We start from the raw sequence: 26,516 nt of genomic DNA on the forward strand, positions 1-26,516 counted from the left end.
TAACATCAAAGAGTATTTGGACATGAGGTTTGTCCGATCAATAAAACTTCAACTTAAATACCTCTATTAACGGCCTTGGCCTTATCTAAACCTTTTTCAATTAAAAAAGAAATGAAAAAACACTTACTATATCTGGAATCTGGATAAAGACATGAACCGAAAGTTCCGTCACTGTCCAAAAATCATGAGCTAGATGCAGAGACAGAAACATGGCTAACCAAAACAGAGAAGAGGTTGTATGCGTAACCGGAGCAAACGGTTTCATCGGTTCATGGCTAGTTCAAACCCTATTACACAAACAAAACCCACACTACAAAATCCACGCCACAATCTTCCCTGGTTCCGATCCTTCCCACCTCTTCACACTCCACCCCGAAGCCCAATCCCGCATCACCATCTTCCCCGTCAACATCCTCGACTCCGCCGCCGTATCAGCCGCCATCCAAAACTGCTCCGGCGTCTTCCACGTCGCCTCCCCATGCACACTCGAAGACCCAACCGATCCACAAAAGGAACTTCTCGAACCCGCTCTACACGGAACGCTAAACGTTCTAGAAGCATCCAAGCGCGCGGGTGTGAAGCGCGTGGTTCTCACTTCCTCCATTTCTGCCATGGTGCCAAACCCTAACTGGCCGGAAAACAAACCGATCGACGAATCTTCGTGGACGGACGTTGAGTACTGTTCGTCGAGAGGGAAGTGGTATCCGGTATCGAAAACAGAGGCGGAGAAGGCCGCGTGGGAGTTTTGCGAGAAGAACGACGCCACCATCGACGTGGTGGCGATTCATCCGGGGACTTGTTTGGGAGCGTTGCTTCAGAAGGAGATGAATGCGAGTTCTGCTGTTTTGCAGAGGTTGATGATGGGGTTTGAGGATACGCAGGAGTGTTATTGGTTGGGTGCTGTTCATGTGAAAGATGTTGCTAGTGCTCATGTTTTGGTTTATGAAACTCCAACTGCTGCTGGTAGATATCTTTGTACTAATGGTATCTATCAGTTTTCTAGTTTTGCCAAAATTGTTTCTGAATTGTACCCTCATTTTCCTATTCACAGGTTAGTTTGTTGCTTCATTTCATTCCCATGTCATGTTAGGTTTTCTTCTTGTTTAAAGCCATTCATCATATACTCAATTTTTTGTTTAAAATTCAAAGTTAGTTTAGTTTTAGAAGAGTAGTATTTGATTAGTTTAGTTTTAGAAGAGTAATATTTGATTAGTTTAGTTTTAGAAGACTAGTATTTGATTAGTTTTGATTGAAATCACTTTTGTCAGGGCGGGAACCATCATTACCTAAATTGGAACTTTATTGTGCCTTGATAACATCTATGAAGTAAAGAACTATTTCAAACCCATACTTTAAACTGCAGGCGCGTCCATGTAACTTCAATTGTTCCATTTGTTAGGTGTGGAACCACAAACTCATTTTTACAAGCTCCAAACGTGTTTCCCAGCACCATGATGGAACAGTGAGCAAGGTAGTTAAAATCAAGATTTTACACAAAATCAGGATGGGAAAGTAAAATTATAGAATCTTAACACTAATAGTAAGATTATACAAATTCTATAAACTAGCACTAGTGAGACAAAGGAAACCTTAAATCTCTTGAAATACTCGCGTCATTTAAATTCACAAGTATAGCTCACAAGTAAGATAACTAAAACCTTGAATCTCACTTCAAATACTAATACAAATTTAATATCATTCATAAGCTTAATCTCAGAAACATTTCAAAGATCGCAGATTATATGATTCAACAATTAATAAGAGATTCCACTTGAATCCTGATTACACCAAATTGCCGTCTTCAGGACAGAAATTATTACACATGGTTAACTTAGAGAAAAGTGATGCTATGACATACTCTATCATAAGTCTTAATTGTTTCAGGCAATCAAGATTTATCAGTATATCAATATTAATCCAAATAGATTTTCTAACTAAGCCAATATTAACTCATATTTAGATTTTTGTTTTTATACCTTTGTTCTGAAGTTTTTCCTACATAGTATGCTAGTTTTCTCTGAACAAGAATTTGGTGCAGTTTCCCTGATGAAACTCAGCCTGGTTTGACACCATGTAAAGATGCAGCAAAGAGGCTAATAGACTTGGGCCTAGTCTTCACACCCATTCAAGATGCTATTACAGAAGCAGCTGAAAGCCTTATGGCTAAAGGATTCCTGCAGAGAACACCCTCAGCCTCTCAGAATTAGAATTACAGTTCATTTAGATCTTCTCTCGAGGATAAATAGTCTTAGTTTTTCCCCTTCTCTCATTTAAGGTATAAGCAATAATAAATGTAATTATTTAATGTATAAGCAATAATGAATGTAATTATATTACACTATGTTTATCTAGTAAATAATCTCTTTATCCTCACTTTTGTTATACTTCTTTTCTCATTTGATTTTGCCCATAATAATGGAGTAATTTTCAATTATTATTATTACATTACAAGCAAGCTGCTTACCTTTAATGAACCCAAAAATATAAAACTAAATCAGAGTAGTCAACGGCGGCCAATAGCGGCGCTATTCCACTTTAGCGAAGCGTAGGCCGACCGCAATGGGAAGAGTCTTAGTGGTGCAGAACACTACAACGGCCGCTTTAGGGTATATAGCGGATAGCGGGAACAAGGTATTTTCTGGCCCGGAGCGGTTTCTATCCTGTTATCCTTTTCTCTGAAAAATCAAAATTACCCCTTAATTTTAAAACGTTTTAAGGGTAATTTTGAGTTTTTCAATCAAATTTGAGTAGACTCAACTCTAACCTTCATTCACCTGCATTCCAGCCATTCCAAAAAAAAATCTCTGCACTTCATATGTCTATTATTATTATTATAATTATTATTATTATTATTATTATTATTATTATTATTATTATTATTATTATTATTATTATTATTATTATTATTATTATTATTATTATTCAGGTAATTTGTCTAAAAGGTGATCAAATAGCGACCATTCTTTTATACGTTATCCCATTTTTGGAGTCGGCCACAACACTCTGCTATCTGGAATTGGCTACTTTAAACCGACCTGTCAATACTAACCATAACCAAATCTCACATGGAATCAAGTTAATCACTGAGAAAATTGTCAAACAATGTAAGGTCGACATGAAATACCAAGAATAATAAATACCAAGAATAATTGTTGACTAATTTACCAGCTAGTGTGTGAGATCCGAAGATAGTGCACAAGTAACAAGAAGCCAGTCATAAATGAGAAGAATTTGTAACATGCAAGTGCTACAATATGTCATTTAATATAGCCAAATTATTAGCCATTACATTCCTTCAACACCCATTCCGGCGCTTCACAATGACCAATGTGCATGCTTATTATGAAATGCATAGAACGTGGAATTATTTTAACCTTTCTTGGATCTACACATCTGAAAAGTTCCCTTACTATAGCAACCTTAAATTACACAAACTTTTTTGTACATTTTAATCTATCTCTTCTTTGTTTCTTTCTCTTAAGCCATTGAGAATAAAAAACATGGGGAATGAAACTCATGACCAACAATACTCAAAAAAGCTTCCATCTTATAATCAACAGAGTCATTCTCAAACACAGAAGCAGAAGCTGAATTCTTTTATGCTAATCCTATTTACCAACCTTGTAACCATTTACATTTTCATTGGTCCATTTAGTTTCATGTACAAGTACTCCTCTATGAGTACAAGTGACTCAAACTCCATCTTGCAGGAACTCAACTCCACCAAAGCTCAACTAGCTGCAAGCCACACAATCTTATCTGAGCTGCATCAGAGACTCAACTCAACTAACTTACTTGTCCAGGCTCTGCTTATTGATCTTACCCGCGAACAAGAAAAACAATCCAACCGTGTAGAGGAGAATCCTTCGGCTGTGAACCTCGGAAGCGATGATTCCACTATATCTGACGAGTTTAATATTGCACTTGGCCCTCACAAGCTCCCTTTCGGGTACTCACCAAAGATCGGTTCAGGTGAAATTCACATGCCTATTGGTGAAGCCTGCTCGAGGCACCATGACGAGTTAAAGCAATATATGACATATGATATTGGAGGAGAATGTCCTGGAGATGATGTACTTGCACAAGGACTCTTGCTCAAAGGGTGCGAACCATTACCTCGTCGGAGATGCCACGCGAAGTCTCCTATAAACTATGTAGAGCCAACGCCTCTGCCGGATAGTCTTTGGAGGATTCCACCAGACACAAGCATTACCTGGGAGTCCTATAGTTGTAAAAGCTACCGATGTCTTGTTGATAGAAAGAATGAGCCAGGTTCTTATGACTGCAAAGGTTGCTTTGACTTAGAGAAAGAAGAGAAGATTAAATGGATCTTTGATGATGGTGGACTTGATTTTGGAATTGACCAAGTTCTTGCAACAAAAACGGCTGGAACAATTCGTATTGGGCTTGACATAGGTGGTGGAACCGGAACATTTGCAGCTAGAATGAAGGAGCGAAACGTGACGATCATTACAACTACACTGAATTTGGATGGTCCATTCAACAACATGGTTGCATCAAGAGGTTTAATACCAATGTATATTACCGTTTCTCAAAGGCTTCCGTTCTTCGAAAACACACTGGATATTGTGCACTCTATGGATGTCATTGGCAATTGGATGCCAGACACCATGCTTGAGTTTTTTTTGTATGATATATACAGGGTGCTGAGGCCAGGAGGTCTATTCTGGCTTGACCATTTCTTCTGCTTCGGTTCACAGTTCAACCAAACTTACGTGCCAATGTTCGATCAGGTTGGATTCAATAAACTGCGATGGCATGTTGAAGTGAAACTTGATCCCGGGGTTCGAAAGAATGTATGGTACATTTCAGCTCTAATGGAAAAACCAATGCTTTGAGATAGGCATATGAATGTATTATGTATATGCTATATTTAATCCACAGAGTTTTTTTCCGTTTTAAAAGTGATTATGCAAGAAAAAAATGCAAAGAGGAAAAATCGGCTCCTACACACCAACCATCTCGAACAGAATCCATTTCAATATTATGTTCAAAAGTAATGTATGTTACACAACTCATCCAACAAAAATTCTGAAAGTAAACAAGAAACTAACATCAAACTTCACCTTCAATCATCTTAAATCTTAAATCTTAAGCTAACAATATAATACAGAAGATCAATACCCTCCTCCCTTTATACATTATAATTTATATCAACAAGTTACTTTTCAATTGAAAAGTGAAAAGAAAATCTTACATAGGTACACTTTATGCGCGTGGAAGTACCACACTTGAATCAAAGTACTCATTTTCATAAGGATGCATAGAATTTCCACTAGCATTATAACTAGATGAAGGAGATGCTGATTCAGCATTAGGGTTAGTGCCAGCCAACAGCAACATGTTTTCGATTTCTTTCAGTGCATAATTCATTGAAGGCCTATTTGAACTTGACTCTTCCACACATTTCATTGTTAGACCTATAAATTTTTCAAAACTGTTCAACGATGCCTTAAAATCAATGACAGGATCAAGGATTTCCGTAAGACCATTTAACTCTTTTGTCTTGTCAATTGCATTCTTAACAACTTTCACGATATATTTCCCTCTTTCTATTGGCCTTCTTGCTGTTATCAACTCCAACATTAGTACTCCAAAGCTATAAACATCACTTTTCTCTGTCAATTGCTGTGTCATGTAATATTCTGGATCCAAGTAACCCTATATGATCAAATACAAAAGTTTATCATCATTACTTAATTCATTAATCGAGATATGATTTTATCAGATATTGTTTAAAGGTTTAGAAGATTAGTTATATAATATACTAACCATTGTCCCTTTGACTTGAGTTGTGATATAACCTTTTGCACCATCACCCAATGGCTTGGATAGACCGAAATCGGATACTTTAGCATTCAAGCGCTCGTCGAGTAAAATGTTTGTCGATTTGACGTCTCTATGTATGATAGGAGGATTAGCATGTTCATGAAGATAATCCAACCCCCGAGCAGCACCAAGGGCTATTTTTAGCCTTCTAATCCAGTCCAATCTAATTCCTGACTTACCTGCATTGATAGGAAGATTAGCATGTTCATGAAGATAATATATTATTTGGTTTTCTACTTTAAATAATTATCTGAATACTATATGGTGATTTTCAAGCACATGTTTAATCGAAAAATGACGCAAAAAGTACCTGAAAGAGCATCTGTCAAAGTACCATTTACAACATACTCATAAACCAATATTTGTTCGCCTTGCTCAAAGCAAAAACCAATAAGGCTAACAAGATTTTTATGGTGGACCCTCGATAGAAGTTCAATCTCCGTTTTGAATTCCAACCCTCCTTGGATTGATTCCTTTTGAGCTCGTTTTACTGCAATTAGTTGTCCATTGAGAAGAGTTCCCCTATAAACCTGCCATCATCATTATAGATTCAAGACACTTTTGCGAATTTGATATTAAAAGCTTAGGTAGTACAAAGTTTTGTAAAATAGCAGTTGTAATATTGTAGCATATCCGAATATGAACAAACCACTACTTTTCGGCAAGGAAACATTCAATACCTTCCCATATCCCCCAGATCCTATGTAATTGAGTTGTGAAAACTTTTTGGTGCAGTTCTGAATCTCCTCGAAACTGAAGCGCCTCGCACCTTTCAACTGTGGGATGCTACTATTGCTCTCATCAGGACCCCATTGTTCTGCATTTTATGAAATGGAATATGTAATAAAGTACTAAATTCAAACACACTCGCATTCAAAATTCCCTTGATAAAGTTATCTTACCAAAAAGGCTGCTTTTCTTAGCTTCTCTTTTTGCCTTGTTCTTTTGGCGGAAACCGTAAACAACTGCAAGGAGTAATAACACAACCAGGACACAACCGCCAATAGCAGCTCCAGCGATGATGCCAATATTTGACGATTTACTGGATTTCACAGGACCTTCTTCTATTACTAATTGACAAGAAAAATTCAATATTAAAATGAAGAACTTGTAATAACATAACTGATTTCATTACTAAATGTAGAGCCAGATATATATACATACCCGAGTCATTCAGATAATGTTCATACTTATCAGCAAGGAAATAAAATGGTCCAAAAATGTCAGCTTGAGGCTTGTATGTTTGGTTGCTGAGCATAAAGCCTATGCCAGAAATACCGGTTCTATTGAAAGAATCTTGGGCTGATGGAAATATTTCTAAACTCAAATCAAGATACTGATACACATTCTTCCTCGGATTGCTTAAGGAAACTGAATCCACGGGTTTGTCGTGATTTCTAAAAGACTCCATAAGAGTGAAACCTAGCATATCAAACACTGTCTTGTTTCCCAAGTCAGAGAAAGAAGGAGCTCTAAGAGTTAAAGTTCCGGTGTAAGGGTATGTACATTTGCAATTCGGGCTTAATATCTGATTCGAGTCGCAGGAAACTGGCACACAGTTATTTAGCGGCGTTGTATATGAGTCATTGTTTTTTGCAATGGAGCAGTAGGTTTGTTTCGCCGCTGGGAGTCCTTCATCACAATAAGGATTTTCTACAAGTCTGCAAATAAACATGCATTCAATAATATACCTTAAAAGAGAAGAAACAAAGACAAGATGGAAAAATTGAAATTTATGCATCACAAATTGAAATAAACTAACTGCTATAATTATGACTTACGTTATCTCCACTTTAGAGACATCGATCCGTGGATCAAATTTTTCAATAAAATTAGTCTGCAAATCAATGACTCCCAGTTGGTCACTAATGGTTGTGCCAATATCTAAAGTTCCATTCAGCTGGTTGTTTTTCAGCATCCTATGAGTCAGTAAAAAAATTAGCTTATGCCGCAAAATATGAAACAGGAACAAATACTTGAAACGAGTTTAAACTTTGAGAACCCTGTAATATTTTCCCGCATTAATCGTCATCTTAAGGTTGAACTGTCAAAATCAATACAGTTGGTACTTACACTGTCTGTAACTGTCCCAGGCTGAACAAAGAAACGGGAATAGATCCTTGAAGTTGTGTTTTCTCCATCATTCTGTCGTAAAAAAAAAAAAGATAATCACGAGAATTTAGCCGTTGTATCCGACAGAGAGAGGGAAAAGTTATAGCTTAAAGAGTATAGAAAGAAAACCATACATTGTTGTTAGAGACTGAAGAGTTGATAACCATGATGGAAAGTCTGATTGATCAAATTGGTTATCGCTCATATCCCTTCAAAATAATTTAAATAACCAACTCAGTCATAACAAAAGGTTATGCAGAAAATTTAAAATTATATCAGATTAATGATTTGCTAATTACAGGTAACTGAGGACGTTCATTCCAGTAAGGTTTGGCAGGGAACCGGATAGGTGATTAGAGGACAGGAACCTGACAGACATAATTTCAAAAACCTCTATTAACATATTTGAAATTCATCGCGATGAATTGTATCATTACACATGAAGGAAAGAAGGGGTAATGAAAAAATTTCGGCAAAACATGTGTTTTTTGTACTTACAATTCTCTAACGTTTGTAAGATTGTTGATGTTTTGAGGCACAGGTCCATTTAACGAATTGTTATCCAAGCGCCTGCAGACGTAAAATCATATTTCAAGACAAAATAAAAACGCGAATTTTAGTTATTAAATATGAAATACAGACACTCACACCACTTCCAGTGTCTTCACAAGTCCAAGTGTAGATGGAATGCTGCCAGTAAATTTGTTGCTTTCAAAAAGCCTGCAAAAAATATATTACTATGTAAATGCCTTTAGGAAACTGGTTAGGAAAAATCCTACTCGAGTTTTTTCAATAATGTAAACAAATTCTTGATGATAATCTTTGGGATGAATCTTACACATGTATCAACGACATTTCAGAACTAAAAAGTTTAGCTGGAATAGTCCCTGAAAGCTTATTCTTCCCAAAATGACTGGAAAATGGCAATATGTTACAATGAGTTTGATAGATATGAAGCAAATTACCGTAAATATTACAGAAATAATGTCACATACAAGTGTTTTGTTTTGTGCAACATATCGAGACCGGGAGTAGTTCCACTAGATATTGGGATAGGACCCTGGAGCTGGTTTTCTGCTAAGTCTAGCCAGTTAATACTTGAGAGATTACCAATAGAAGCTGGAATTGTTCCGCTAAATCTATTAGAATTCAAAGATCTGCCATTGAAATTGACTTAGTTATCAGTAGCATAATAAAATATAAGACTGCAAAAACATGATAAGGAAATATTGTACTCAAAATATAAAGATCAACATAGGAAGTACATAAACTTCAAATGTAATCATATTTTTTGAGTCTTAACCCTTCGGTTTCCAAGGGAAGAGACCCTGGTAATCTGGATTTCGGACAAAAGATAAGTAAATTTTGGTCAAAGATTGTTCCGATCAAGATTCGATTTCGGATTCTTCTGAACGATTTGTCCTTGACTAGAGTTCATTAAGCACTTACAGGAATACAAGCTGTTTTAGATTTCCTATTGTATCTGGGATAGGACCGCTGAAGCCGCAGTTAATAAGCTGTCTGGAAGAGTAAAAAATAGCGCATAGTTAAAGTTGTTGAATGTTGATCAAGTGTATGGATTGAGGATTCTAATCTTAACAACATTAAATACTGCCTTACAAGTTTCTCAGCTTTTTCAAATTTCCAATTTCGGCCGGAAGCGGTCCTGTTAAATTCTTGTTGTAGGACAGAACCCTGCAAAGGAAGAATCATGAAAAATTGTTTCCAATTCTCAAATCAGATACTAAGAAAATAGAACACATACAAAATCTGCAATTCGGAGAGTGATCCAATTTCTGATGAAAGCTGGCCAGACAAATCCATGCTAGACAATGATCTGAAACACTAACAAACAATTGTAAACTCACACAAAACAATTCAGAAGAACCTAGGTTGAACTCATGTAAGAATTTAAGAAAAAGTACATGGTGATAACGCGCGAATTGAAGCACTCAATGCCCTCCCAATGTCCACCACAAGGATCCTGCGAGCGCTCCCAACTTGGCGGCGTATTCTTCCACTCAAACTTTAAAGCCGAAAGTGCAAGGTCTGCAACAAAGCCAAATTTTAATCACTAACTAATAAGGATAAGGTCTTTCTCTGAAATGTGACCGTTATCAAATACTCAATTTTTTCTCAACAAAAAACGAGCCGAACATTTCTAATTTCACGATGTTATAGACTGAATTTCGTAGATGAATGATTCGAAAAACATTAACCATAGAGCATATCCTTGAGAAAAAAAACTTACAATCTTCATTTGAAGTTTTTGTTACTACAACTACAAAAAAATAACTGAAAAGGAAGAGTAGGAACACTAGAATTCTTTCACCCATGATCAACCTAAAAGATGACACAGAACTTGGCTACTCATAAAAAAACTTCACAATGCTGAACAGAAAGATGACACAATCCTCATTTAAATCCATTCCATCACTTCATTACATCAATAGAAAAAAAAGTCAACATAATCAAAAGTTCTTTTATTTATCCAATTGAGAATCACAACTAGAAAACAATGATGCTGATTCCAACATTTGAACAGAAGTATAAAATAATGAACCAACTGTATTAAGAATATGTAAAGTCAACAATCACATTAATATAAAAGTTATGCAAATTCTAACAAGAGTTGAAACGGCTTTGCCATGGAGACTAACGAGATTATGTTATATGGAAAAATAGAAACTTGGACCGAGTCTGAAAGGTTTTTTAAACCATCGCAATAAGCAAATATAGTTAATGGTGCATCACTACATGCAACTTGGTTACTTGAGTTTATCAAATTTTGAATGTTTCTGCGTTGACATAACTAGCTTTCACCTGCAGACAACCTTAGTTGTCATTTTCTGGACAGCATAAGTATGGAGAAGACTGTGTCCTTGCTTCATAGTTGGCTTGCTTTCTTTTCGAGGACCCGATTTCACATTTTTAAGAGCAAGTGAATTGTTGCAGTTTTGAATCCACCCCTACAACAATCGAATGTTATGTTAAATGGACCGGTCCCGCCCAACCCACTTCGGTCCGGAGGACAGAAACATATAAAGGAGTTGAAGTTGGTCGGCCCGATTATTTCATTGGCCGCAAAAAATGAGCCCAACCTAGTTTCTAATAGGCCTTGTGGCCTGATGGGTCGGTCAGTCCCTTATTTCAATATTATAGTTTCAAATTTATAAAAAAGATGTAATGGATAAAAGTTACATAACATAAGTAGATAGAGTAATTATAAATTTAGTTTAGTGATATTTAAATTATGGGTAATCCTAACTTGTGTCCTAAGAGTACAAGTTAAAAACTAATTGAAGAAAGAATATTTTGGAAATTGTGCGTTGATTTTAATGAAAGTATAAAAAAAATTATTGTTTTTTTCAAAACAAAGTTTCTCTAAGTGTGTTTGTTAACTTGTGTCCTTGAGACACATGTTAGCATTAACCTTAAATTATTCATCACATCAATATATATATATATATATATATATATATATATATATATATATATATATATATATATATATATATATATAAAAGTAGGAGAGGAACTTAGTATTATCTCCAATATATATCAAACTTTCTCTTCAATTCACAACCATTTCTTTAATCACATCATCTTGAAAACATATATTCATACTTTTTAGCTTTTTTTTTTAATTTGAAACACACTTATGCAATCATATCTTAACTCAATCTTTTTTCTTCAAAATTTACTAAAATTATTTTATAAATTTATTTTTAATGGGCCAGCTTGAAGCCCGCTTGGTCGGCTCAGCCCGACCCATGAAAACATAGGTCCGATGAACTCAACAAAAAAATAGGGTTGTGTTTTTTTAAATATTTTGCGACTTGATACACGATAAAATATAAGGCTCATGGGTCGGTCTGATAGGCTGAGCCCATTTTGACAACTCTATTCAGTAATCATGATCAAACTCTCAACTCAACCAAACAACGGTGCTAAACCTACAAAATCTATCACTTGTGCCCCAATATAAGAAAGTGTCACTAAGTTCATAGTTACTCACCAAACCGTTTACCAAAGCACTCAGACAACCCATAACAATCAGGGGTGTTCAAAACCAAATCAGTCCAGTAGAAAATTGCAAAACTGAACCAAATCAAACCGCAAAAAATACATTTTGTTCAGATGTGTTTGAGTCATTTTTTGACAAACCGCGCGATTTGGTTCGGTTTGCAGTTTGTATTTTACAAACCAAACCAAACCGCATTATGTTACAACCCCCAAACTTCACTTAACTTATATCCAATCCAAACTCAAACCTATTATGTTTTAACCTTACGATAACAAATGATTTTCTCTTCTTCATATTAAAGGTTTCAGTTTAAGTCTTCTCAAATATCTCATAGCGTTATTGCACTTTCTTCTCATCTTCATTTGCAAGTACATATCATCTCTTCTTTTCTAATCTTTCATCTCTTAAGTTCTTTTTTTTCATCTTATTATTTTTATTCTACTGTTCTCTTTTTCAATTACGTTTTTAATGTTCCTCTTCTTATCTAATCTCTCATCTCTTCTGCTATTTCTTTATCACCTTCTCTAATCTTTCATCTTTTTTTTTTTCCTTTCTATTTCATTATAATATTTTTGATATTGTTTTATGCTACTATTTTATGTTTTTATTCCATTTTTATCTATCTTTTTTTTTTTTATGTATTAAGTGGAAAGTTGTTATGAATTTTGCTGTTATTTGATAACGCATAAATGACTAAATACAAAGTTATGTTGTCATTTATATGTGTATGTATGACTCAATAGATTTTTGTAAAAAAACTGAGCCAACCGAACCAACCAAACCGCATTGGTTTGGTTCAGTTTTATTTCTAAAAGTCAACCGAACCAAACCGTACACTTTATTCTCTTGCGTTTCAGATGATTTATTTACGTCAAAACCAGAACTACAAGAAAGGGAGACACCACATCTCAGCCTGATTGCTTAATGGACTACATAAAATGAGTCTGTCTCATTTTTATTTCAATATTATAGTTTTAATTTTATAAAAAGAGATGTAATGGATAAATGCAACACAACATAAGTAGAGAGTCATCATAAACGTATATAAGTGATGTTCAAAATATTTATCCATAAATATATATGAATACCATAAAATCATCCATGTAAAAGTACAAAGTAACTTAATATTATTACCAATACTTATCAAATTTTCTCTTCATCGCACAATCATTTTCTTGATCACATCATCTTGAAAATATATCTTCATCCTCTTTAACTTTTCTTTATTACTTAAAAACACATTTATGCAATCATAACTTATCTCGATCTTTTTTCCCAAAATTTACCAAAATATTTTTTTAATGGGTCAATCTGAAGCCCGCTAGGCCGACCCGACCCAACCCATGAAAAACATAGGTCCGATGGACTGATCCAAAAAGACAGGGTCGTGTTTTTTAAGGTATTTTACAGTCTGACCCGCGCTAAATTGTTGGGTTTATGGGTGTTATCCTAAGATTTCGACTTGCTAATAATGGTAAGTAATATCTAAAATATATGAGATCATTAAACATTCCAAGTCAAAACAGTTTGACTAAGAAGTTCTTTTAGTCAAGACTGTTCGACTAAAAAGGCTATAATTGCCATGGTCATTCGACTAAAAGGTGTAAAAAACTTAGGCGTTTTGCCAAGTGTAGAGTTGAAGTCGGAAGACACCAGTAGCCAAAGGTGACGGTTTTCAGACGGTTTTTAGCAGTTCCCAAAAGACGCGTGGAAGTCTCCCAGACGAAGATGCTGCATGTCGAGGACACGTGTTGGCTAGTAATTAGTCGACTGTTAGCAGTAGTTATTTTATTTTCACTATTTAAGCAAGTTTCAAATGAATAGTTTAGGGTCCGCATTTTCTACAGAACACAAGTAAAACTCAAATCTCTGTGCAAAATGAGTAATAAGTGCAACTTTGGAATGTATGTATGCGTACCAATTTAAGTTTATACAATCATCGTTTTATGCATTACTTTCAGTACTGATTTACTGCATTTATTACAATTTATAGTCTCTATTTAGTGCAATTATTTGTTACTTTCAGTGCGTTCATTTACGTTACTTTATTACTGCATTTAGTACCGGTTAAATTCATACAAACAACAAAGAAAAGCAATTAGTCCTAGAATATTCTAGTTGATTCCGCAAAAGTAACCTTTAAAAAGGAAACTAGCGATTGTTTACCATATTTCTGGGTAAACAATGGGTCGGCCTGATAGATCGAGTACATTTTGAGAGCTATACACTAAAGCTATGTATGGGAGTTTGGAGGGAAGGGGAGGCGAGGGGAGGACTTTGAGAACGAAAATGTTGAGTTTGGTAGAGTTTACTTTTATTCATAACACTCAAAATCCCCTATTTTAAATGAAGGTTTTGGAGGACTTTTTACATGAAATTTCAAAATATTTTTTTATGTTAATTATAATATTCAAAAAATTAAAAATATATAAATATATCCTCTTTTATCATTTTAAACAAAATCACTTTTTCAAAAAAATTTCAAATAATTTTTTACATTTCATTTTTTTCAAAAAATATCAAGCACATTTTTATATTTTTTTAAAAATTCCTTTTTGAAAAACTCTCAAATATAGCCTAACTGCACTGAAAGAGAAGAGCGTGAGCGCGAAGAACAAGTTTCAAACGGCCGAAGAAGATGAGACCTCCGGTGGGAAGCAGCAACGTCCGTCGGCAACCGAAAGAGTTGTCCTACTTACCACCAACTCCCCTCAACAGCCACCGCGACTCCGACGTGAGTTTAGCCAGTAGCCTTCCATCCTCCATCGGAATCCATTCTCTGGACGTTTACAAAGAGCGTTCCTACCAACACAACGCAACCGCAACCATCAATTCATTCCTGGCCTCTCACGATTTCAACATCTCTTTCAAACCATCTTCCTCTCCTTCCGCTAAACAAATCCACCAAACCCTTATCTTCCTCGTTGGACTCCTCGATTTCAATATAAGCAAAATTGAAGATCTTCCACCACTTCTCAAATTCCTTAATTACCCTCACAAACTCAACATTTCTGTTCTCAAATCCCCCGCTGCTCCTCATCAATGGCCTTCCATTCTTGCTCTCATTCATTGGCTTGTTCAGGCTTCTCTACTTCATCTCTCTTTTTCTTCTTCCTCCCAAACCACCTCTCTCCAAACCAACAACATCGTCTTCCAATACTATCTCAATGCATATCTCAATTTCATTAGAGGTGACGACGAAGCCATCTCCGAACTCGACGAGGAAATTCAAACCAGGATTCTCCATGAGAAGTCTAACACTGAGAACAGACTTGCCGCCACCGAGCAAAAGGTCTCTCAATTGGAGGCTGAATTGGAGGGATTGAGGTCTGCTCCTTCTCAGAAGGATTTACTCGAGAAGGGGAAGGAAATGCTTGAAGATAATGTCATTAAGTTTCACAAAATTATTGATGAGCTTGGGTCGCAGATTGAGTCGGAAGAGAGGGATTTGGTGGAGAAGGAGAAACAGTTGGAGGCTAAGGCCGTGGAGAGTGACAACATCTGTGAAGAGAATAAAATGCTAAAGAAGAAGGTGGAGTCACAGCCTTTCAAAATTAGAGATGTCGAGAGGATGAAAAGAGAGTTACAGGCTGCTGAGACGGATGCTGGAGAGGCTGAACTTGCTAGAAATGATTGGGAGGAAAAGTGTTGGGAGCTTGATCGTACTCTCGCAAATAACATCCGCGACTTAGAACCTATCATCAGGGATTGCAACCAAGCCCTTAAGAGGTTCTTTTCTTTATTGCGCCCCATTTTGTTTTATTAGCATAATTGCTAGTTGAATGTCTCCTATTTGGCTATTTACATCTAAACTAGATAAATTCATTCACTGCTGTGCCAATGTTAATAGGGAATCAATTATTAAGCAAACTCTTACTTTCATGTGCTTCTAGATTGAAGATTGGGAATGACATTCAATATGTGTTGAATCCCAAGGGAACCACACCTGCTGAGATCATGGGTATTGATTACAAAGTCACGCTGAAGCCTGCACTTAACTCATTCGCGGATGACATCAAGAAGAGTACTGTGGTGAAATTGGAAGAGGTGATTGCTCTTCAGCAAAAGTCCAACGAAAATGCTGCTAGGATTGAGGAGAAAAGAAATCAGCTTGCTGCGCTGCAGTTTCACATCAATCAAGTAAGTCTGTTGTGTCTTTCTTAGCGCCGATTGTCTGATTTTAATGCTTAGTGGTGGTCATGCTTTCCGTAAAGGATACAAATCTTGATTTTAACTTTTTGGCTGTACAAGTGGAATATTTAGTTTTGGTAAAGATATTCATTGTTGTGTGAATTTGGATAGAGATTGATTATCCAGTGATTTTTTTTCCAGACCTAAATAAGAACAAAGATAGAATTGTGCTGAATCAACATATAACTGCACAAGAATAAAATCAACCGTTGAGTAAATTGGTAATCTTTCAGAAATAAAATCAATCATTGAGTTATAGCCAAAGAGTAAGGAGCTTAATATGAATACACCATAAAAAGTTGAAATAAGAGCGTTTTGCTCCAACAAAATACACTTTCATATGGAACCACAAATTGGTAACATTCAGCTCATGTAAAAGCTTACCTAAATAGGAGTATAGTAAATAAAAAGATATGAAAAGGGGAAATGTATACTTTATAAGTATGGATGTATAAACTATTTATTCAAACCAATAGTACGAAACTTTCAATCAATTTCATTGTCATATTAACAATGCTTCCAAAAAAATTGGATTCATGGAACTGTTCCATGCGCATATCATTATAGAACATCACACTCACAATTACAAAGAGAGATTAAGGGCATAGTGATAAATAATCAACATATTAACTCTTCTAGCATTCAACAGAAGTAAGTAATTTACTTAATTAAGTTCTGTTGATACACTATGAAGACATGATGAAGCTTCTAGTTGTGGTAACTTCTAAGAACAGTCTTCTGCAGGAACTGTCTCCTAAACAAATTGCAGAGAAGACTCACCCATTAAATGAAGCAGTAACATACTAAATTGCAGCCAGCACATCATTCAAAATTAAACTTGGTTCCCAATACTATGTCCTCTTTGTTCCCAATCAATATTCTAATTCAGAATTTTACTGCGGTCTTTCCTTTCTAGCGTGTACTAAACCTTATACTTGTCACCTGATTTTAGTATGACTCCACGTGACCATCTGTAAATACTAATAGTAGGACAATGGTCCATTCCAAAGTATTTATTTTAGGTAACTAACTTTTTTTTTATTTGACATCTTTACATTTGTGGTTGTGGAGAATGATATAATATGTGACCCAAAAACAAAATACTGTTAAAATGTTGTATTGATGACAAATCAAATTTTATCCTGACTCTTCTTTTTTCTGTCAATGTTATGCTACACTCTTTGTTGGAGTTAGACGGGTACTTGAAACATGAATTATCTTGTCTTGTAAAGACAGTTGTTTGACTTTTTTCCCTATCATATGTTGATTTGTTCATTAGCTGGAAACTCAAATGGACACGATAAAGAAGGAAACTCAGGACTACACAAGTAGATGTGAGGCTGAAGCTAAGAACACGACGGAGGATATCCAGCAAGCAGATCATGATATAGGTGTTATGGAAAGAGAGTCAGCTGAGATTTTAAAGGTAAAATCTGGATTCTTATATTTTTTTTTCTTTAATATTAAACTCAATTATATTTGAACAACATTGTGGGAAACGAGTTTGATAGTTGTTGAATGTTTGAACATTTATCCGAACTTAATACTCCATATTCGTTGGGTGATTTCTTGCTAGTCAAGTTTTTGAATTAATTTTTTTTCTAATATGCTCTCCATTTCTTGCTTGCAGTTTAAAAATATGAGTGCTTGTTTATGAGCATTTTTAGTTCATAATTTCACTGCCTGTTATGTTTTTCCTACATTATGTTTACGCTTTGCTCAAGTGCTTGTGAGTAAGAGAGCAAGTATTTTTTTTTAATCTTTCTGCGTTTAGTTTTTACTCATTTCCACGCAAGCTGGGTCTTACATGGTAAATGTTATTCAAACTGGGAAGCATGTAAGAATAAAACACTAAAAGTTAATTACATGTGTATACAAATGATATGTAACATGTAATTTGCCGCTTTATATTTGTTCAAGGGCCATCAAGCTTGACAAAATATCACCAAGCTTGGTAAAGGGATATTTTGTTATTAAATGGCCATCAAGCTTGACAAAATATCACCAAGCTTGGTAAAGGGATATTTTGTTATTAAATGGCCATCAAGCTTGACAAAATATCACCAAGCTTGGTAAAGGGATATTTTGTTATTAAATGGCCATCAAGCTTGACAAAATATCACCAAGCTTGGTAAAGGGATATTTTGTTATTAAATCTAACCTGATGTATCTGACAACATTGCATCTAATGATGAACTTTTGTTGTTGTTGTTGTTAAGGCATCTGAATTGAAATTGGCGGAAACAGCCAGACAATGTGAAGAAGAGATTCAAATGCACGGTCTAGAACTCTATAAGGTGATTGATTCAGTCACCAAATACAAAGAACAGTTGGGATCTAAAGTCTCAAAGATTAAAAGGGAGCTCTTGGAAACTGTAACTGAAGTCGCAGCTATATATAGAGAGGCATTCCCAAAAAAATACAGTTATATATTGGAGGCGTGCCGCCAAATTGAGAAAATTGAATGAGCGTACCTCTATGCTTACACAATCTTCTCAGCATTTTTTTTCTTGTGCATACTTTTTTTTTTTGATTAATTTTCTTGTGCATACTTAGTCTATGATTTTGTGAACAAGTCAATCTAACAATTTTCTAGTTGTGGATTGTAAAATGACTGTCCAATCCTTGTCCATTCAGCTCCATATTTGGCCCTTATATTCTCATCTTGTTCCATCAGCTCCAGCTCCATATTATTAATTGTTTTTTACTAACACATTTTTAATTATCTTACATCTTTTTCTATACTATATAATAATAGTTTTTCTTATAAATCTGAACTAATTCTCTCCTTAAGAGTAAAGAAATGAAAGTATACAAGTTGTTAACGAAATTAATGTTACAAACCACTTTTTAATTTTCGTAAATTATTCAAATGATTTTATATTTAGAAAAGTAGGTAGTATAAGTTATTTGTATATTTGAATTTATTGACCTCTTCATTAAATCTGCTATGTACATATTTTATGTTTGAAAGGATTTTCTGTTTTTATATTTTAATAGTTATTTAGCTTTTGCATAAAGAAAAAACAAGTCATTTTAAGATTAAGTCGATTTATACCTGTACATTTTTTAAGGTACTTAAATTTCAATTTCACATTTGTGATAGTATCTGAAAACTTAGAACAAGACAAAACTAAAAGTAAACAAGCAAACCAGTAACAAGTATTTCGACTACACATAGTAACAAGTGAACCTCCTATAAATGTCAGATTTTTACTTTCGCATTATCATTTAATCACTTTTCTCTCTCAAGTTTAGTGTATCATGATATTTCTATATATATTAATTATTTTGTTTCTATGGATGATCAAGTTTAATATTGCGGATTGAAGGGTAGCAAAGAATGACAAAATGGCGTGCTAGAATATTGATATGGATATATACAAATTTAGTCCCTACTTTCTGATAAAAATTGATGTTTTAGTTGGTACCTTTTATAATAAGGAATACCTTTTGTCTCTCTTTAGGTATTATTGGATTAACAACCGCCATTTTTATAAAAGTTTATATATTAGACTAGAGCTCATGAAGTTTTCAAACATATTGAATAAACAGTTATTATAAGTTTTGTAAACATGTTTGATTGTTGGGTATAATTATTGAAATGATTCAAAGACTATCCTCAAGAAGAATAATGATGAGTCATGGACAATTTGATAAATTTTCTAGTTTTTAAATTTACTAGAGATTAACTACGACTTTGAATTCGGATTAACTTCGATTGTTTATGGGCTCAAGTATGTTCTTGAACTTAGCCACATGACATGACATGTCAGCATCTTGCCACGCTGCCACTGCCACATGGCATGCCACATCAATTTCTGTTAACGGATATTGACATGAAAGACCAAAAGTGTGGGCGAAAAATTCTAAGAAAACCATTTTTTAAAGGAAATATTTTAAAGGACTAAAAATGAAATTAACTATGTTTAGAGTAACCAAAAACATATTTATCCTTAAAAATAAACAACATAAAAGAGCACAGTGAAATTTATCCGCTTGAATTTAAGATCTTTGTACGTTTTAAGTTTACGAAGAACACGTAGAATTTAAACCAATTAAAAAATGTGAATAACAAGTGTATGTTTAAATACTTGTTTTTTGGCATATAATAATTCTTATGCTCATATACTTTCATTTTACTTTTGAAAAGGAAGGTCATATATTGATAAAATATCATCATTGTTAACAAAGTCATCTCGAATAATTTGAAAGTCCTATTTACACACCCACAACTCCAACCTTTACTATTAAGCCAGAAAAATAAAGGATGGTTCAGGTGATTTAATTATGATAATATTTTACATAATTTATGAATTCATGATTTCTAGTTCAGCATATGCAATTCTTCACGTATATGTATGAACTATGATGATATTTTACATAATCTATATTTTATATCCATATTTATGATATCTATGTTGTTACATAGATGATTATGCTATTTCCATTGGTGATAGCATATAGAATAGAACAAAGTTGTTCATAAATTTAAATTTTGAAGATGTTCAAAAGTTTTTCCAACATGTTATATACCACTAACATTGCATTGATAATTTATATTCATTTTGTTTATTTGGTTTCTTATGTTATGATAATATGTTAGACTTTTCTTTATGTCTCATTGCAATTTAAGAAATTGTAGGTAAAGAAAAAATAGAAGGTTCATATCCTTTTTCCTTTCTGTTGCAGGTTTAGCAGACAACATACACATGCCTTTATTAAAACAAAGTTACCAAAAGCCTCCAAAGATATCAACATGATTTGAAGTTAGATGTTGAAATACCAATGTGTCAACTTGACTTTAAAGTCTGATGTTGAAATACCAAAATTGTGTTGAAAATAGTAATGATGAATGTAAAATCCATGCTTGAAGATTCTACTCTTTTAGCAATGCAAATATAGTTTAATCAAATGACAATCTTGTCACTCATCATCATGGCACAAGAAACACTACTTGCTGAGAGCAATAAACAACCCAGAATCCAATTCTCATCTCCACTAGCACTAACATGTTTAGAACCATGAGAGAACTCCTGGTGTAAAAACTTATGTCCTTTGATAAATATCATTGCTAAGGTTCCACTAACACAACAATATTGTTTCTATGTATGTATAGTTTTGTTTTAAATAGTAGTAATTAGTAATTACTAGATAATGCTTGGCTAATATTGTAGTCTTGGTGGTATCTATTATCCATTGAAAATTCTGGAATATCTTACCATCAATTAACCATTACTGCCACACAAGTAATAACAGAAACTAATCAAGACCAAAACACTACAATGCTCTAGTTGCAGTTCAATATAACATGCAGTTGGAAATAGTGAAATCATCAAGCAATGTCCCAACAGGGAAGCCATACTAACAACAGTTAACGAATCAACTTGATTAAAACAACGAATCCTAACCGATGTTGATTTCTTTCCATTACCAGCAAACAGTATACAAGAAAACAGGTGAATAATGTGCGGGCTAATTACAAAAATTTCAGACCTCATCTTCATGAAGAAGCATATTTGGAATACCCTTTCTAACAGGGAAACGTCGTCCAGTCTCCGGGCAAACAAGGGCACCTTCTTCAAGGTGAAGTTCCAACAGGGCATGATGGAAACGGCTCAGAAACTCGTCTGAATCCAGCATGGAAGAGTCAGCCTCCTCGGGTAGTTCAGTGTATCCCATTCCCCGCGATGCTTCCACAAAAGCCTTCCACTCAATCTTCTCAAACATCTTTTTCAAAAAGTCGCTATTCATTTCCACGTTCTTTTCCAGCACTTTCTCGGCTTCTATACGCAACGGAAACCCATTCACCACACCCCTAATGTTTGAAGATAGCATATTGTGTGTTAACAATCTCATCTTTTCAAACAGGTCAAATCTGCACAAAAAAAAATTACAAAAATACATGGTAACGCATTTTTAATCCAATTGAAACCAAATCCATTGCATAATTTAAATTGTTTGAGTAATAAAAAAAATAAAAATCAATTACAGAAAATATAAATTGGAATCATAAACTAGTTATCTATATCAATGAAGGTAAAACTCACTCACCGGAACGGTGTTGGTAGGATGAAGATTGCGGAAACGGCGAGGTTGATCGACGGGAAGAAAGGTCTGTAAGTCTTAGTTTCCGGTTGGGATTTGCTGGTGAAGAAAGTTTTTGATTATAATGTGGCTGTGAGTTAGATCAATTAGGGTTCATGTATAGCTATTGGGCCCTAATTAATTTTATGGTTTTTTATTGGGCCTTGTGAAAAACAATCAATCCTTTTTAGGTTATTTATTTATTTGTTATATTTGTTTCAGCATTTTATTTTATAAATAGTGATATGAATTAATTTGATGATGATGATTAATATTATATATTTTTTATTTTAAATTAAATAGGCGGTATTGAATCGATTCAACTGATTGATTCATGACTCATACATCTTATCGGTTCACTCTCTAATCTAATTTTTAAAATATTAATTCACACTTTTTTATACGCCTAATTCATCTCCTCGTTTTGCTACTTAATTTTTAAGGAAATTTCTTATCCCATCCTATAAAGTGGAAAAGAACTCTATGAAAATTTTAGGGGTGTTTGCAGTGTGGTTTGGGCAGTTTTGACGAAAAAATATCTGAACCGCAAGAAAAAAAATCGTGCGTTTTAGTTTGGTTCGGTTGGCTTTTAAAAAAAATCCGAACCAAACCAAACCAAGCTAATGCGGTTTGGTTTGGTTCGGTTGGTTCGGTTTTTTACAAATATTTTATTAAACCATTCATATACATATAGATGACAACATAACTCTATATTTAGGCATTCATACACTATCAAATAACAACAAAATTCGTGACATTTTGACAACCAGGACCGGCCCTGGGCCAGGGCAAACAGGCCCACAGCCCAGGGGGCCTCATACTTTCAAATTATAGATTTTGTAAATTAAATATAAAGTTATTATATATATTTTACATATTTAAGAAATGTATAACTTGTAATAGTAGTGCAGCGGAAGCGTGTCATCAAATATTTGATTCTTGTATAATACTAAATTCTTAACCTATTCAACTTTCTGTTATTTTTTTTTAATTAAATATTTAAATTTTTTTATTATGTATGATTTTATCTATTATTTTTATATAAAAGGATATATTACTTAATTTTATTATAGTAATATTAAAATTTTAACAATATAGTGTTTATTTTAACAAAATATTTAAGATTAAATATATAATAAATAATATTAACACAGTATAATTTATAAAAGTTTTATAATTTTTCTAATTAATTCAAGTTTCTTTATACTACTTTGAACTCTAATTAAATTTCGAGACTATTATTGCAATTGCAATGTCTCAAATTTTCGAGAGTCTTGTAATTTTAAGTATACTTGTAAGATATAAATATTTCAATATTTATATTATTCTATAGGTATAAATTAACACACAGTTATTATTACACCGATAATTTGTGAGATTCATGAAAACAAAGGGTCGTGAGAGATTTTACTATTTTACGACTTCAAATTATTTTTATTAATTATAATATTTTGTTTTTGAGATTGCAGAAAAAATTAAATAACCGATTTTCATTTATAAATGATACAGATTTCTCCGTATACGCTTTTAGAGTGTGTTTGGATGAAGCATTTTAATGAGGTAATGTAATGTTTTGAGGGAATTTAAAATGATTTGCACAAAATTTATTGTTTGGATACAAAAATGAAGAATTGTTAAAATGATGGAAATTTATAGAATATTTTAACTAAGTTAAATTTAATCATTTTGAAATGACACTAAAAACCAAAGAATTTGAAATTCCTCTCATACTCCATAGAATGTGTTTGTTACTATTATTTTTTCAAAATTTGCAAATTGGTCCTCATATTTTCCAAAATTACAAAATTGATCCAAAAAATTGCAAATTGGTCCTTAATAATTTTTAAAATTTACAATTTGGTCCTTCAAATTTTTAAAAATTGCAAATTGGTCCCTACTTTTCAATTTTTAATTTAGTCCAAAAATTTTTAATTTTATAAAAAATGACCCTAAAAATTTAACAATAAATTATCTTAATACTTCATCCAAACAACTCATTTTAAAATGAATGAATTTTAATTGAATCATTTGAATTACTTTGAATTTTAAATTCCTTTAAAATTTGAAATTACCTCATCCAAACACACTCTTATATTTATTTATAATCATTTTTTAATAAGATTAATGTAAATTTTAAATAATATTTTTTATAGCAAAATTTAAAATTAATTTTTCAGGGTCCATTTTTCGTATTAGCCCTGGGCCTCTAAAAAGTCAGGACCGGTCCTGTTGACAACAACTTTCTATTTAATATGTAAAAATTAAATTAGACAAAAGTGGAATAATAAACATAAAATAATAGCATAAAACAATATAAAAATTATTAGAATGAAAAAAAAAAATAGAAGACACGAGAGATTAGTGAAGGTGAAAAAACAAAAACAAAAGAGTTGAGAAATTAGAGAAGAAAATGTGTGATAAAAACGAAACTAAAATAGGGAACATTTGCATAAAAATGAGAAGGTGAAAAAGAAAGAATATAAGAGAGTAGAGATTATAGAAAAAGAGGGAAGATGTATGTGGCATAGAATGCGCGATAATGCTATTAGATATTTGAGAAGATCGGGACTAAAATTATATGTGTAAGAATGAGAAAATTGTTCGTAATCATAAGGCTAAGGTGTAATAGATTTAAGTTTGGGTTGGATGTGAGTTAAGTAAAAGTTAGGTTGTAACATAATGCGGTTTGATTCGGTTTGGTTTGGTTTACAAAATGCAAACCGCAAACCGAACCGAACCATGCAGTTTTGTTAAAAGATGACCCAAACTAATTCGATCCAAATGCGGTTTTTTGCGGTTTTTTGCGGTTTCGGGTTGGTTTGGTTAGCGGTTTTCTATTGGGTTGGTTTGGTTTTGAACACCCATAGAAAATTCGAAAGTGTCTCTCAGTTTCCGAAAATACATTTTCGGACGCACCTTTTGTATAAAACAATAATGCACAAAAATAGTGTCGCCCTATTGTCAAAAATAATCGGAGATACATCTTTGTTGTATAGAATTCAAAGTATTTTTCGTCGCGCATTCCAGTGAATTATCTATAGATATATTCTATGTATCAATTGTGTAAGATTCGATCACTACAAAAGATTGTCAAGATAAACAACCATAGAAGGAGAATGACACAGTTACAAATGTGAAACAAGTCTAGGTAAAAAAAAATAATAGGTTACCTCATCTTCTTCGTGATTTTCTATGAGGCACATGCTTGCTTTCTCTTTTATCATCATTGTCGTACCAAGATATATATTGAAGGTGGAGAAAAACACAAGAAAGGGGGGGTTTGAATTGTGTTCTTCAATATTTATTTACCTTTCTATAAATGCATGACCAACGAGATAACCATCCATTTAGTTTCTTTTCTTCCTCAGAACTTTTGACTTTGCTAAGCACCATTCCGAATAAGTTCTGCGTGGAAATTCTGGGTTAAATGAAAGTTCAAAAGGTAAAAGACACATTCATTTTTATCCTGGTTCACCTTCTCAACAAGGCTACCTCCAGTCCACCCTCCTCAGGTGATTTTGCATCTTTCCATAGAGGACTTAATCCACTATAATCAATCTTGATTACAACTGCGCAACGAACTATCATGACTAACCATCTGCACAAGTTACCAGCGAGTGACTAACCCTAGATGATAAATCGTTTAGTGATCTCGACAAGATATAACATTCATCAACCTAGAAACTTCTGCACAAGCTACCCGCAAGTGACTAACCCCAATGAACTGTTTTGTGATTTGCTTCACAAATATAACATTCATTGACCCCTTTGAACTTCTGACCTTCACTTGGTCTTCTAAGAGGATTTTCACAATGACCACAGTCACTATCATCTCAAGCTTCTGACCTTTACTTGGTCACTTAAGGAATAATCGATATCAAGTTTGTTTATAATACGATGCTTCTCAACAAGAAGATTTTCAAGTCATCTAGGTACATATTGTTTCTTGACTCATTGACAAGTAACCTCTTCTGGTGTCTAAATAAGTGATTAGAAGATTCGTAAAAGATAACACAATATAATTAATAACTCTTGTGTCATATGTATTCTTACAATAATTATCTTGTAGTCTTCTAATCTTCGTCTTCAGGACGAGATCTTCACTTCTTTGTGGATAAGCAGAGTAAGAGCATTAGCTCATTGTATTGAGTGCTTTTTCAACCTGATATTCGTATTCATTTATCTGAAAGCTGATTAAGAGCAACAACTCTTGATTTGAATTGATTCTGGTGTAATGATCTTTCTTTTC

General features: G+C 33.8%; 5 protein-coding genes across 9 annotated transcripts; 3 read left to right on the plus strand and 2 right to left on the minus strand.

Annotated features, from left to right (window-relative positions):
• The first annotated feature begins 45 nt into the window (after window positions 1–45).
• On the plus strand, window positions 46–2,373 carry LOC131625707 (cinnamoyl-CoA reductase CAD2). 2 transcript variants are annotated; one of them, XM_058896547.1, is made up of 3 exons: window positions 46–1,051; window positions 1,400–1,471; window positions 2,039–2,178. In XM_058896547.1, exons 1-2 carry the CDS (start codon window positions 210–212, stop codon window positions 1,464–1,466), a joined length of 909 nt encoding a protein of 302 aa, XP_058752530.1. In that variant the 5' UTR covers window positions 46–209; the 3' UTR covers window positions 1,467–1,471; window positions 2,039–2,178. The 2 variants fall into 2 exon arrangements, with proteins under 2 accessions (XP_058752530.1, XP_058752529.1); XM_058896546.1 differs by lacking the exon at window positions 1,400–1,471 and having other exon boundaries at window positions 58–1,051; window positions 2,039–2,373.
• Window positions 2,374–2,493: 120 nt separating this feature from the next.
• Window positions 2,494–4,959, plus strand: LOC131625706 (probable methyltransferase At1g29790). The gene has a single exon (XM_058896545.1). It carries the CDS (start codon window positions 3,501–3,503, stop codon window positions 4,857–4,859), a length of 1,359 nt encoding a protein of 452 aa, XP_058752528.1. The 5' UTR covers window positions 2,494–3,500; the 3' UTR covers window positions 4,860–4,959.
• Window positions 4,960–5,035: 76 nt separating this feature from the next.
• LOC131625704 (leucine-rich repeat receptor protein kinase HPCA1-like) lies at window positions 5,036–10,918 on the minus strand. 4 transcript variants are annotated; one of them, XM_058896542.1, is made up of 19 exons: window positions 10,786–10,918; window positions 9,888–10,011; window positions 9,728–9,799; window positions 9,583–9,657; window positions 9,412–9,483; window positions 8,958–9,119; window positions 8,801–8,875; window positions 8,611–8,682; window positions 8,461–8,532; window positions 8,262–8,330; window positions 8,097–8,171; window positions 7,924–7,995; window positions 7,632–7,769; window positions 7,015–7,511; window positions 6,753–6,920; window positions 6,531–6,667; window positions 6,161–6,380; window positions 5,794–6,029; window positions 5,036–5,682 (listed from the first exon to the last, which is right to left on the minus strand). In XM_058896542.1, the coding sequence occupies exons 3-19, from the start codon at window positions 9,784–9,786 to the stop codon at window positions 5,230–5,232; spliced, it is 2,652 nt and encodes an 883-aa protein (XP_058752525.1). In that variant the 5' UTR covers window positions 9,787–9,799; window positions 9,888–10,011; window positions 10,786–10,918; the 3' UTR covers window positions 5,036–5,229. The 4 variants fall into 4 exon arrangements, with proteins under 4 accessions (XP_058752525.1, XP_058752527.1, XP_058752526.1 ...); XM_058896544.1 differs by having other exon boundaries at window positions 9,728–9,807; XM_058896543.1 differs by having other exon boundaries at window positions 10,797–10,904.
• Window positions 10,919–14,571: 3,653 nt separating this feature from the next.
• LOC131625708 (kinetochore protein NDC80 homolog) lies at window positions 14,572–18,848 on the plus strand. Its single transcript, XM_058896548.1, has 4 exons — window positions 14,572–15,718; window positions 15,883–16,129; window positions 17,460–17,606; window positions 18,400–18,848. The coding sequence occupies exons 1-4, from the start codon at window positions 14,628–14,630 to the stop codon at window positions 18,646–18,648; spliced, it is 1,734 nt and encodes a 577-aa protein (XP_058752531.1). The 5' UTR covers window positions 14,572–14,627; the 3' UTR covers window positions 18,649–18,848.
• Window positions 18,849–21,398: 2,550 nt separating this feature from the next.
• Window positions 21,399–22,390, minus strand: LOC131625678 (multifunctional methyltransferase subunit TRM112 homolog A-like). The gene is made up of 2 exons (XM_058896518.1): window positions 22,235–22,390; window positions 21,399–22,058 (listed from the first exon to the last, which is right to left on the minus strand). Exon 2 carries the CDS (start codon window positions 22,037–22,039, stop codon window positions 21,671–21,673), a length of 369 nt encoding a protein of 122 aa, XP_058752501.1. The 5' UTR covers window positions 22,040–22,058; window positions 22,235–22,390; the 3' UTR covers window positions 21,399–21,670.
• Window positions 22,391–26,516: the final 4,126 nt, after the last annotated feature.

Source organism: Vicia villosa, unplaced genomic scaffold (assembly GCF_029867415.1).
Source record: "Vicia villosa cultivar HV-30 ecotype Madison, WI unplaced genomic scaffold, Vvil1.0 ctg.000233F_1_1, whole genome shotgun sequence".
Taxonomy (NCBI): Eukaryota; Viridiplantae; Streptophyta; class Magnoliopsida; order Fabales; family Fabaceae; genus Vicia; species Vicia villosa.

What these genes read in the sequence shown, in the direction of transcription:
- LOC131625704 (XM_058896541.1), bottom strand. Translation starts at nt 10,298, where the DNA reads ATGGGTGAAAGAATTCTAGTGTTCCTACTCTTCCTTTTCAGTTATTTT. An exon ending in GTGAAGACACTGGAAGTGGT is followed by an intron (nt 8,533 to 8,610) that starts GTGAGTGTCTGT and finishes TTACGTCTGCAG; the next exon opens with GCGCTTGGATAACAATTCGT. An exon ending in TAAGAAAAGCAGCCTTTTTG is followed by an intron (nt 6,668 to 6,752) that starts GTAAGATAACTT and finishes CATAAAATGCAG; the next exon opens with AACAATGGGGTCCTGATGAG.
- LOC131625707 (XM_058896546.1), top strand. Translation starts at nt 210, where the DNA reads ATGGCTAACCAAAACAGAGAAGAGGTTGTATGCGTAACCGGAGCAAAC. An exon ending in CCTCATTTTCCTATTCACAG is followed by an intron (nt 1,052 to 2,038) that starts GTTAGTTTGTTG and finishes AATTTGGTGCAG; the next exon opens with TTTCCCTGATGAAACTCAGC.
- LOC131625708 (XM_058896548.1), top strand. Translation starts at nt 14,628, where the DNA reads ATGAGACCTCCGGTGGGAAGCAGCAACGTCCGTCGGCAACCGAAAGAG. An exon ending in TGCAGTTTCACATCAATCAA is followed by an intron (nt 16,130 to 17,459) that starts GTAAGTCTGTTG and finishes TTTGTTCATTAG; the next exon opens with CTGGAAACTCAAATGGACAC. An exon ending in AGTCAGCTGAGATTTTAAAG is followed by an intron (nt 17,607 to 18,399) that starts GTAAAATCTGGA and finishes GTTGTTGTTAAG; the next exon opens with GCATCTGAATTGAAATTGGC.
- LOC131625706 (XM_058896545.1), top strand. Translation starts at nt 3,501, where the DNA reads ATGGGGAATGAAACTCATGACCAACAATACTCAAAAAAGCTTCCATCT.
- LOC131625678 (XM_058896518.1), bottom strand. Translation starts at nt 22,039, where the DNA reads ATGAGATTGTTAACACACAATATGCTATCTTCAAACATTAGGGGTGTG.